The sequence below is a fragment of the Vombatus ursinus genome, unplaced genomic scaffold (assembly GCF_900497805.2).
Source record: "Vombatus ursinus unplaced genomic scaffold, bare-nosed wombat genome assembly UNPS02000582.1, whole genome shotgun sequence".
Lineage (NCBI taxonomy): Eukaryota > Metazoa > Chordata > Mammalia > Diprotodontia > Vombatidae > Vombatus > Vombatus ursinus.
The window spans coordinates 10,514,635-10,526,572 of NW_020940360.1; the positions used below are offsets into that span (position 1 = coordinate 10,514,635).

The following is an 11,938-nucleotide window of genomic DNA, read 5'->3' on the forward strand; positions in this document are numbered from 1 at the left end:
GAGGTCACATAGGGAATAAGTAGCAGAGCTGGGATTTTGAACTCAGGATCCCTGATCCAGCCCTCATTTCACTGTACCTTGCTAGTTCTCTACTTAAGTCTCCTCAGATTCTTTGTTCATCTTCTGATTATTCCACTGTTAATTTCTTTTTTAAATTAAAAACTCCAGTATTCTTACATTTATTAAAAACTCATTCTTCCATATAGTCAGTGATGAATATATACACAAAAACAGGTTTTCTTACTTTACCTCAGCTAGTAGAAGGGCAGCTTGGTGTCTCAGTGACCTAGAGTCAGAAAGACCTGAGTTCAAATCTGGCCTCAGACACTTACCAGCTATGTGACCTTGGGCAAGTCACTTAACTTTGGTTTGCCTCAGTTTCCTCATCTGTAAAATAGGGATAATCAAATGAGATAATAATTGTAAAGCATTTAATCCAGTGCCTAGAACATAGTAAGTGCTATTTAAATGTTAGCTATTATTATCATTATTATAATTACTTTCTTTTCTTTCCAAAGCATCCTTCACATTGCTTCAAAACACATTTTCCTTATGCATAGATCTGGTTGTGTCATTTCTTTGCCTGAAACCTTTCAGTGATTTCTTATTGCCTGCTGAGTAAACTTTATGCTTTCTTGTCTGACAATAAGGCCAGTAATATTGGCCTTAGAATAATTAGGACATTAATATTATATAATAATCTCTTACTATCCCACCACTGGTAAAGGAGAAAGAGTGATGACTCTGGAGTCAGAGGAAGTGGATTCAAATCCTACCTTGGGCAAATTACTTTTGGGCCTCAGTTTCTTTATTTATAAAATGAGGATATTGGACCACATAGTTTCTGAAGGTCCTTCCAGCACTAAACCTGGTTTAACCTAACATAACCTAATGGCTCCTTTTTAAGGAAGTTCTGATTTCCTACCAATTGGTAATGACCTTTCTCCCTCAAATATCATAGTAAACTTGGTTTGTACCTCTTTTATACATGTAAGTATTATTTTGAATTGTAGTTATTGGTATGTGTCTTATCCCCCATTAGACTGTAAGTGCCATGTGGTCAGGAAGGCTACTTTAGGTGAAGATTACACACAGACAGGACTAAATAAAGGTTTGTTGGATTAAATTTAACTCCACAAACCTGGGATGGGATGATCATGTCCCATGTAACTTGTAATAATCAAATTAGTATATACTGAGGTCATTTGGGTTTAGTGTTGACTGCCTTTCAAAATCATAGTATAATGTACATACATCCTACCCTAGAACCTCAGTTTCTCATAACAGGAAACATAGAATAGCATCTTTCATTTTTAAATTATTCAACACGTAAACACGTTTACTGCCAATAGTCTGAAATTTGGCCGCTTTGTACAAACAAGTAGGTGAGAGCTATTTCACAATCAACATCCTCACTTCAGTGAATCACCAAGCAGATGTTGATAGAGCACAGCAGAGTGTGTCTTGGAGGTGGGGTTGAGGGAGGGCATGAAGTTGCTAGTCACAAATTAGTTGACCTCATCATCCCTGTTAACGATGCCTTGATATTTAGCACACTTGCTCTTTTGTTAAGGCTACTGCTTGTCAAAAGCAGAGAAATGTAGAGAACCTTTAGAGCTGAATAGCATATACATAATGAGGAAGCATGGCACACCACAGAAAAACACTGCACTGAAAGTCAACAGACCTGGACTTGAATCTTGTTTTTTTAGTTGTGTAACCTTGGGTTAAGTCTGGACTTTAGTTTTCTCTGTAACACGAGGGGCTCAGGCTCATTCTCTAAATTCCTTTCTACTACCTATATTCATGATTCTATTTCTACTTGTTTGACAGTCTAATCACCAATCAGTGCTTAATATTTCATCTTTGACTAGTAAAAATAAACTTTAAAAGATAAGTATTTAGTAAGGTAACCAAAATTACTTAACAGTTCTTCTGTGTAGGTGAAAAATATAAATTAATAATAAAGCATTCTTTATTCTTTGAGAATCAGCCTGGCATATTGAATAGAAAGTTGACCTTGGAACCAGGAAGACCTGGGTTCAAATCCCACTTCTGACATCTACTGGCTGTGTGACCCTGGGCAAGTCACTTAACCCCAACTGCCTAAAAAAAAAAAAAAAGAATAGCTAAGTGTGAATCATTTATAGCTTCAGTTTAGGATACTTGCTACAGTTCTCCAATTCTGTATTCAGAGTAGAGATTATTTAATTCTCTCCTTTGAGCAGTTAACAAAGATGATTTAATAACACATATAATGCTTTAAGATTTATTTATAAAGACTCATCAACACTGTGGAGTATGCAGCACATTATTAATATCCCACTTTATAGATAAGGAAACTGAAGTCAAAGAAGATTGAAGTGACTTACTTTTAGTCCGTAGATAATGTCAGAGCTGATCCTTAGTCCCTGATCTTCCCACTGTACCATGCAGATTCAGTAATGTCCAAAAAATGTACCCAAAAGACAGAAAACAAGTCCTCTAGAATAGAGGTGTCAAACATGCCATGGGTTTCAAGCAGAATAAGATCAAAGTGTAATAGGGAAATATTTAACAAGATGAAAATACAATAAAACTTAGATGATATTACATTTTAAAACCAAGTCAGTATGTGCCCCTGGCATCCTTATGTGTGGTTTAGTGGCCCCATTTCTATTTGAGTTTGACGATGTGTGACACTACTGCTCTAGAATATACTATATTGAGGTTTCCAATAGCAAACTTCCCTGATAAAATGTAACCTCCTCTAGGACAGAGACACTTTCATTTTTGTCTTTGTATTCCCTGACATTTAAGCTAACTTGATTGATTGATTGTTTAGGACATCAGTGAACGCTGCCATAAAGGTTATAAATACATTGTTTTCTTTCTCTTTAAAAAAAAAAGTCATTTTCACTGAGTAATGCAAGGTCTAAAAGGTTTAAACAATAATATCAATTCTCTAGGCATTCTTACATTGTGTTAATATCAACATCAAGGTATAGTTAACACTTAAAGAAAAAAAAATCAGTGGAAAATTTATCCAGTTTTCTGAACCTTAAGTGGAATGTAGAATTATAACAATTATCCATTTCATAGTGGCTGTAGAAACTCAACTTTAAAATATAGTTATTATACAGAGCATATTATAACATCTCAGAGTTGGAAGAGATACTTGGTAGACAGGCATCTAGTCAAACCGTAGCTGAACAGAGATTTCCTGTGAACCATCCCAGACCAGTGATCAGCCAGTCTCAAAATAGTTAAGAAACCCATACCAATCATGATTCAGCATGTTCCACTTTTGAATCTCTAATTATTAGCAATATTTTCCATATATAGAGCCAAAATCTACCTTTCTGCAATTTCCACAATTTTGTTTTAGCTCTGCCCTGTGGGACCAGACAGAGCCAGTCTAATCTGTCTTCTATATCAGAGGTATCCACCCTGCAGGGACCAGATGCAACCCACAACACTCCTGTGTGTGGCCTGAACCAGATTAAAATGTAATTGGGAAATATTTGACAAAATAAATAAAAATACAATAAAACACAGATGATAATAATACATTTTAAAACAAAGTCAATATGTGAACCTCAGGGATCCTTACTTATGGGTTAGTGGCCCCCGTTTCTATTTGTGTTTGATATCACTTCTACATGAAAGCCTTTCTTATATCTAAAAAGAGATACTATGTTCTCTCTTAAGTCTTTTATTCTCCAGGCCAGACATTTTCAGTTCCTTTGACTGATCCTTGTATGACATGAAATTGAATCATCTCAACATTGATAACTATATGCACAAAGAAAGTAGACAACAGTTTCTGTTTAGTTCTGTATTAGGTAAGGACCACTTAGAACATTTAGGTCAGACCTCCTTATAAGCAATTAGTAAAAACTGAAGCCTTACACAGAAGCTTTCTCAGCTGGCAGAGATTCCCTTCTCCCCTCCCCCCAAGCTAGAAATTTCATTATCAGCCTCTATTTTCTCCTTTCCCCAGAGATTTCATTGTCAATATCCCCCTACCTCCAATTACCATAAGGCTACTAGGGAATGAAAAGCAGCACTGCCTTATAACACTATTGAGTCTCTCTGATGTAGGTAAACAGAATCTGACTAGTAAACTTAGCACAAAGGTTCTCTAATACAGACTCGGAACACTTTTGAGGAAACCTACCGAATCTTACATCTACAGGATTGTATTCAAAGTATGAAACGTCATTACCAAAAAGAAGGTTAATCTGTCATTCCAGTATTATATAGTTCTTTGAGTCTCATTATAACATTTAAAATGTGATTTTCAATATTGGCTATGCCTGGAATTCTGCTAAAATGCAGACATTGCAGTAGGCTTAAAGAAAATTGTGGCCTGGTGTCATGTTTGCAGTAGTGTCATGTCTCTGATGATGATTAATTTGTAGCTTTTGAAGTATCCCTTCCTCAAACACTCAAGCACAAATTCTTGAAATGGTCATAAGCAAATAAGTACAAGCAAGGTAAAAGAATGGATAAAACAATAATGGAGGTAATAGATGCTATTGTGTGTGTGATGGAGAATCTGAAGTTATCTGATTAAATTCAATAAAAATTGTTTAAACCTTCTCTCTATGAGGTAAATATTGAGGGTACAAAGAAAAATTGTCTTCAAGTAGATCACATTCTACTGTGGGGTGGCAAAGAGTGGAGATATAACGTATATGCAACAAAAAGTAGTTTCTAGCTAGATTGTAAAATACAAATGCCCAAGGAGTTTGTAATTTATTCTACCGGCATTAAGGAGCTGCTAGAGTTTCTTGAACAAGGAGTGACAAAGTCAGACCTCTACTTTAGGAAGATTATTTCGGCAACTTTGTGGGGATGGGTTGGAGACAGTCGGAAAGGGAAAGCAAGGAAACCATTTGCCATTAAGGCAATAGTCCAGGCAAGAAGTGATGAAGACCTGAACTAGGGTTGTGGCCATGCGAGAGAAGCAATTGAATGCAAGTGATCTTATGAAGGTTGAATTAGCAAAATTGGATGTGTCATGTCAAGGAGAATGAAGAATAGAGAGTGAATCCAAGGTTGGGAATGTTTTTAATGATATTAATGGTCTTCTGAAGATTAAAAAGCTACTTTATTCTTTGACTAATTAATTTTTTTAAAAAGAAGTTAGTTGTAGTTAGATCCTTGAAACCAAATAAAGAAAAATACTTTTGCAGTGCCATGGGAATATGCAGGGTAGGATGGATTGCTGTGCTATTGGTTTAAAAATAGATGCCCTTTAACTGTCACACTTCCCTAGACATCATGTAACTATACATACCTTATTTACAAAAAAAAAAAAAAAAAAGGCAAATGACCAAAAAGCAAGCTGACATCAGCAACATTTAAGACATTAAGTTCAGAGTTCAGAACCTGGAGATGGCAAGGAAGTCAGAGAAGCCAGCGGTAGGTGTGTAGCCCAGAACGATGGCACAGCAATGTTATGGGACTTGTTGCAATAATCATAATGCCATCTACAAATAGGAATAGCTGGAAGACCTCACAATCCATAGGGAATCTCTTTGTGGTCTTGACTCTGCCCTGAATTTTCTCCATCATAGATAGCAGCAAATACCTTTGACAAGTGTACATCTCCTTGTTTTATGCCTCTTATGGTGATTATCATCATACAGCCATTAAACAGAATTTTTTCTGTTATATATTCCAAGAAATTTTCAATGATTTTAGTGTATAAATAAGAGACAGTTTCTAAGAGAGCATATAAGGTGGCATTTTGTCCTGTGAAATAAAATACTTTTTAAAAAAATCAGCAAATAAACAATGGCATCTTATAGTCTCTATGTCACTCAGTTAATTGTGAAATGATAAAGATGTGCTCTATTAATGACTATGGCTTTTGAAAGCCTGCTTGTTCCTTACCAGTACATGTATAGATGACTTATGACTTTCATAAAGCTTTTGTTATAGATGGGAGAACAGGCATATAGGTTGGTAATTATTGATGTTCTTTTAGTTTCCCACCCCCCTTGCCTTTTTTGGATTTAATAAGGTCTGAGACTTTTCCCCATGCTTTTGGTAACTTTCCTTCCTTCAGATATCTGGCATATTGATCTCTATGCACAAAATACCTATTTGTATGAAAAATGCATAACAGTGCTAGAAACAAATTTAAATGGCCATTGATTAGCGAAAGACTTAAATTATAGAATAAGAGTATAATGAGATATTATTGAGCCGTAACAAACAGTATCTAGGATTCCTTTTAGCTCTAAATATATGATTATGAATTCAAAAGAGTATGTGAAGTCATATAAAGGCAATGCCATGATGATAGCTACAGGTTTATTTTATCTATACAAATAATCAAAAAAGGCTTGTGAAAGCAAAAATAATATAACTGCCACTGTATTAAAAATTAAAGGAGTCAAAAAACTGATTAATACATACCATTCTTTGATAAAGTTTATTTTTTTTAAAAAAAGGGGAATTAATTTCCAAGGCTCATTCAGCCCCATATCCAGGATTGTGCTGGTAAGTGACTCTCCCAGGAAAACTTTTAAAACATTTTTTTCATCACTTTTTTTTTTTTTAAGGCAATTGGGGTTAAGTGACTTGCCTAGGGTCACACAGCTAGTAAGTGTTAAGTGTTTGGTCTGAGGCTGCATTTGAACTCAGGTCCTCCTGACTTCAGGGCTGGTGCTCTGTCCACTGCGCCACCTAGCTGCCCCCATCACTTTCTTAAGCCTAGACAATCAACAAAATAATAAATCAAGCCCTCATTTGTGGAATTTGCTTATTTCAATGATTAAATGCTCTCAACAGTTGGCTTCATGAGCTGGTACAAGCTAGTTCCCATGTACCAGTAGGCCATATCCCCACACAGTTTGGAGGTTAAGGAGCAACAGATTAGGAATCTGAAGACTAGGGTTCTCTCCTGACTCTACTGTTTACTGACCATGCAAGTCACTTCATTTCTCTGAACCTCCATTTCTTCTTTTTCAAAATGGAGATTTTAATGCTTGTTCAACTTTCTTAACATACAAGTTAGGGAAAGCAAATAAAGTAATGAACACTTTGCAAACGTGAGTTATTTCATGTACAGCTACAGCACATTTCAATACTAATGTCCATAATGATGTCACTGAGTCAAGAAAAGGTTAAATTATATTCGCTATTACTGTTGAAGAATTTGTGGAAGTGTATTGTACGTTATAGAAGAAAGTCGTATTCATGCTGTTGTTGAGGCTTGGCAGTTTCACCTTTGCAACATCTTTCAGGTGGGTCTGCCTCTCTCAAGTCTCTCCCCACTCCGATTCATCCTCCATTTGGCTACTAAAGTGATTTTCTTAGAACATAGTCCCAGCTATGCAACTTCCTTATACTGGAAACTCCAGTGGCTCAAGGATCAAATACAAAATTTGGTGTTTATTATTCAAAACCCTTCATAACCTAGATCCTTCCTACTTTTCTAGCCTTCTTACCCCTTACTTCCTGCAAATACATTTTGATGTCTTCAATCCAATGTCGCTGTCCCTCTTTGCTGTTCCATGACCAAGACATTACATCTCTTGACTCTGGGTATTTTCTCTGGCTGTCCCATGCCTAGAATGCTTTCCTTACTTGGCCCTGATTACTGATCTTCCTGATTTCCTTTAAGTCCCAACTGAAATTCCACCTTCTACAGGAAGGCTTTTTCAACCTCTCCTAATTCTTTCTACTGCCTTCCCTCTGTTAATTATTTCTATTTATCCTTTATATAGATGGCTTTGTATATATTTGTTTACATGTTGTCACTTTCCATTAGATTGTAAGTTCCTTGAGGGCAGGGACCATCATAACCCTAGTGCTTAGCATAGTGCCTGTCACATAGTAGGTGCTTAACAAATGTTTATTGATTATTGAACAAACATTTATCAAGCATATACTACATTCCAGGTAAACTCTGGAGACACAAAGAAAGGCAAAAATAGCCCCTGCACTGAAGAAGCTCACAATCTAATGGGGGAGACAATATACAAGCAATTATATGCAAACTGGACATTTGCAGTCTAAATTGGAGATAATCACAGAGGGAAGGCACTAACCTCACAGGGCACTAGGGAAAGGCTTCTTGCAAAAGATTTCCATTAGAAAAAAAATTTTTTTTAATGTAAGGATTAATTCCCAACTACCTGGTTAATTTCAGCTGTCCAAAATAACTAATCTCTGAGGGTCCAGTTATTCAATATTTTATTGTAGTTAGAATTTGGAAACCAGATTCAAGGTATACTTTTTCATCACTGTAGGAGAGAGGATAGATACGTAGCTGTGAAAATAATTTTAAAAGATACCCTTATATCATCACTTGGAATCTCAAGTTGAAAAGTGAAAGGTGGAAAATAGGTGTACAATACAGGAAAGGCAACTTTGATTTCAGTCCCAAAAACCATCTTGAAGTGTTCTTTGGCAAAAGAGTATTAGTGTGATGTTTCATCTGCCATGTAAGTTTTGTATTGCTGTGAGAATAATAAGAGTTTCAGAGTACATGCACGTATAGAAAGACTCCTATTTAAATTTCAGATCATTTGTAAATATGTCAAGGACCATACCTGTGGATGACTACACTAAGGAAGATGAATTGCTTTGAGACATCCTCTCTTAACAAATCTAATTTCTAAGACAGAAATAAACAATATGTAGTGCAAGTCAGTATGAAATGTTATTAATAATCAATGACAGATATATTTTTGTATGCAAAAGCTCTATTTCAAAGCTGCCAGAGTATACAAAAAGCAAATTACTAAGTACAGATTTTATATCCTCTCTGTTTTATAGTTTATAATGTAAAGTAGTTACAGTATGCTTTTTTATGTTACAACTAATGTGCCTTTTTGAATGTGACTACTCTCAGTGTGATAGGCTTCAGATCTTACCTTGTCACTTCTTAAATTACTGATCTGCCAATTAAAGGAATAATAGAAAAACATTTTAGAGCTAAAAGCATTTTTTTTATTCCTACAATGCTTTCAGTGTAATGAACCATAGTTTGCTGAACAAGGAATTGATTTTCTCAGTGAGCAGAGGGAAATTGATCGAACTAGTCATTTATGGATCCAATTTACTTGACTGTATCTATATCTGAGCAGTTATTTTTAGCATGGTTGAGAGCTTAAGATAATGGTTATCAGCTAAGTAAGTGTTATTGAAGGAAGACACAGTAGAGTAGTTTAAATCTTCTTTTTGACTTCTTAGGAAATGAAATTTGAAGACAAAGACTAAGGATACTTTGTTAATATCAGGCTTTGAGAAAATATTTCAGTAAATAGAGTTTGGAAACATCCTAGTAAAAAGGTCATTTGATAGTTTGTGAAATTTTTTTAATTTATTACCAAAACAACTTCAAAATACTCTGAAAAGTCAAATGTTACATTAAAAATGCATGGAATCAAACCAGATTTGTCCTCAAAAAGATGTGAGAAGATGTCTTCCCCCACTGCTTTGCAGAGGTAGGGATCGATGAAAATGAAACAGGGCATATAACATTTTTTTTTTTGGATATGTTGATTGGCTTTGCTGAGTTTATTTTTTCTTCATTTTTAAAAAAAATCTCTGATGTAAAGGATGGCTCCCTGAGTGGGGAAAAAGAAAGGGGGAATACATAAAGAAATGTAGGTAATGTAAGAAAAAAAAGGTACCAATAAAATATTTTTTAAACAAATGAAAGAGGGTAAAGAAATGCATTAAAGAGTACAGAAGAAAAGTCACAAGAAAAGAGACAGGTAGGCTTTAAAAATTACATGTTGAATTATGCATAAAAGGCAAAGCAAGTTGTTTATAATTTAGATTCTTTGTTTCATATACAGTCTTCTTTTTCTATTCTACTTTGTATATGGAAATACCCATTTCATGTGATGTTAAACTCAGAATAAAAAATAATTTTAAATGCATGGAATCCAGTATACAAGATCAGCATCCCAAAGTGGTCAAGCCCAAGGAAATGTATATCCACTATATATATATAGTATGCTTGAAGTATTTTCAAACTAGAAATATGAAGGGCTTCTGGGGTTTAAATAACCCTTGGAATTCACTTCCCATTCAACTTTTGGCCTATTTTTATAAACAGCCAAGAAGCCATACTGAATGCTGGGACTGAGTTTCCCATAACAACTGGAGAAGCCAGCCTCACTTTGTCAAGTTTATTGTCTTCTCCACGAGTTAAAATTTCTATCCTTTTTATCAACAACGACTAGGATTGAATGAGTACTCAATCTATGTATATTTCCACTACAGAATGATGAGAAAAATTTTACCCCTAGATTTTTTCTTTTATACTTTTTTTCCCCCATGAATGAGGTAAATATATCCTTGTAATAATACCTTCATGAAAGCACATGCTATTAGCGTAATTTCATTGAGTTAATTACATTGATTCATGAATAATTGCATGTGGTTTTCTGGTCATCTTATCAGCCCATCTGATACTGGTGGGGCAGCAGAGTACTGTTGGACACTTGCACGGAACACTTTGTTCCATTTTTTGTTCTTGAGAGGTGACTGGTACAATAGAGCTGCCAGTTAGATGCTCGTTTGTACATTTGCCCATCTCTGCTCCCTAACCCCACAGCATTAGAAATATATGCCTATTGGAAATACAGAACTGATTCTAGCATTTGCAAAAGAATACCTGGCTTATGGGAAATGTATTTAGATTTGCCTACCTCTCATCTTATATATTGTTTGTCTTCTCAAAACTGTTGAATTGAGATCTGCATCTTGTAATTCAGAATTTGCTCTTTTGTTGGCTTGCTATAAGTTTAATAGTTGGGAAAAGTTAATTTTTTAATAAAAATTTCTCCTAACATGGTATTATTGCATTGCTTTTGTTGTTGAATATTATGTTGAAAATTTTTAATTGATATTTAGGAAGAAACTCTGAGATTCCTGGAAGAATTACACATTTACCATGAGAATTTCTTCTTAGTTCTGAGGTGTTTTCATGCATTCATGTCTTCTCTTCCCAAGTATCCCTTGGGCCGACAGGTAACTAATACTTTCTAATTGGAAATTTGTGGAGTAGGAATGCTGGTAATTATATGCTTTGATTTCCTGAACATTCTAGGAATCTGAATTTGAAATAATGTCCTATTTTTTAAAAAAAAAAGTTTTGCAAATCTGAATCAATTACAGCTGCACACAGTAGTACTGGTAACTGAAAATGTGTTTTCTCTCCAAATGTTTACAACTATGAACAACCACATTTCACAATATATGCAGCTTCTCTGTGACATAACTGAAATGTATAAATGTGATTTTCTTTTCTAAATCACCTAAGTCTTTCTGCTTTGGCCGAGGAACTTATTGAGAGATTTTTTTTTAAAAATAGGCCATGGATAAAATATTTTTTGAACTGAACTAAATTGAGAGTTAGTACTGGAAATGCTATTAATTTACTGGATGAACTCAATAAACCACTTAGCTTCTCTGGGCCTCAGTTTCCTCATCTTCAAAATGAGAAAGTTGCCCTCTAGCTCTAATAAACTGTGATTCTGTAAAAGGAAGAAACGTTACATACGATTAGTACTTCTGCTTCATGTGAGAATTTTGACCTAGAACTTCTGTCTCTGATTGAATACTCATTATAGGCAAATCACCAGGAATACAAAGATAAAACCAAAATGTTCCTTGCCGTCAAGTTCTTACATTCTGCTGAGGGGGAGACATTCTGTACTATAGTATATACAAATCAATACAAAGTAATTTCAAAGGAAAATACTTAACAACTAAGGAATCAGCAAAGGCCTCATATAAGATATGGTACCAGAATCCTGTTTCAAGGGAAGATAGGAATTCTAAGAGGCAGAAACAAGGAGGGGTGCATTTTAGACATAAGGAATAGCCCATATATGGGCTCTGATATATCTGATTCCTTAGAGACAAGGAGGGGTGCACTTTAGGCATAAGGAATAGCCCATATATGGGCTCTGATATATCT

The 11,938-nt window shown here is 35.1% G+C and overlaps 1 protein-coding gene across 3 annotated transcripts in view; it reads left to right on the top strand.

Annotated features, from left to right (window-relative positions):
• Positions 1 to 11,938, top strand: part of ORC3 (origin recognition complex subunit 3) — a 123,637-nt gene that overhangs the window by 72,200 nt on the left and 39,499 nt on the right. For all 3 annotated transcript variants that reach the window (XM_027856217.1, XM_027856233.1, XM_027856226.1), the window contains exon 12: positions 10,870 to 10,986. In XM_027856217.1, the coding sequence (XP_027712018.1) occupies positions 10,870 to 10,986 (117 nt within the window). The remainder of the gene's footprint in view (positions 1 to 10,869; positions 10,987 to 11,938) is intronic.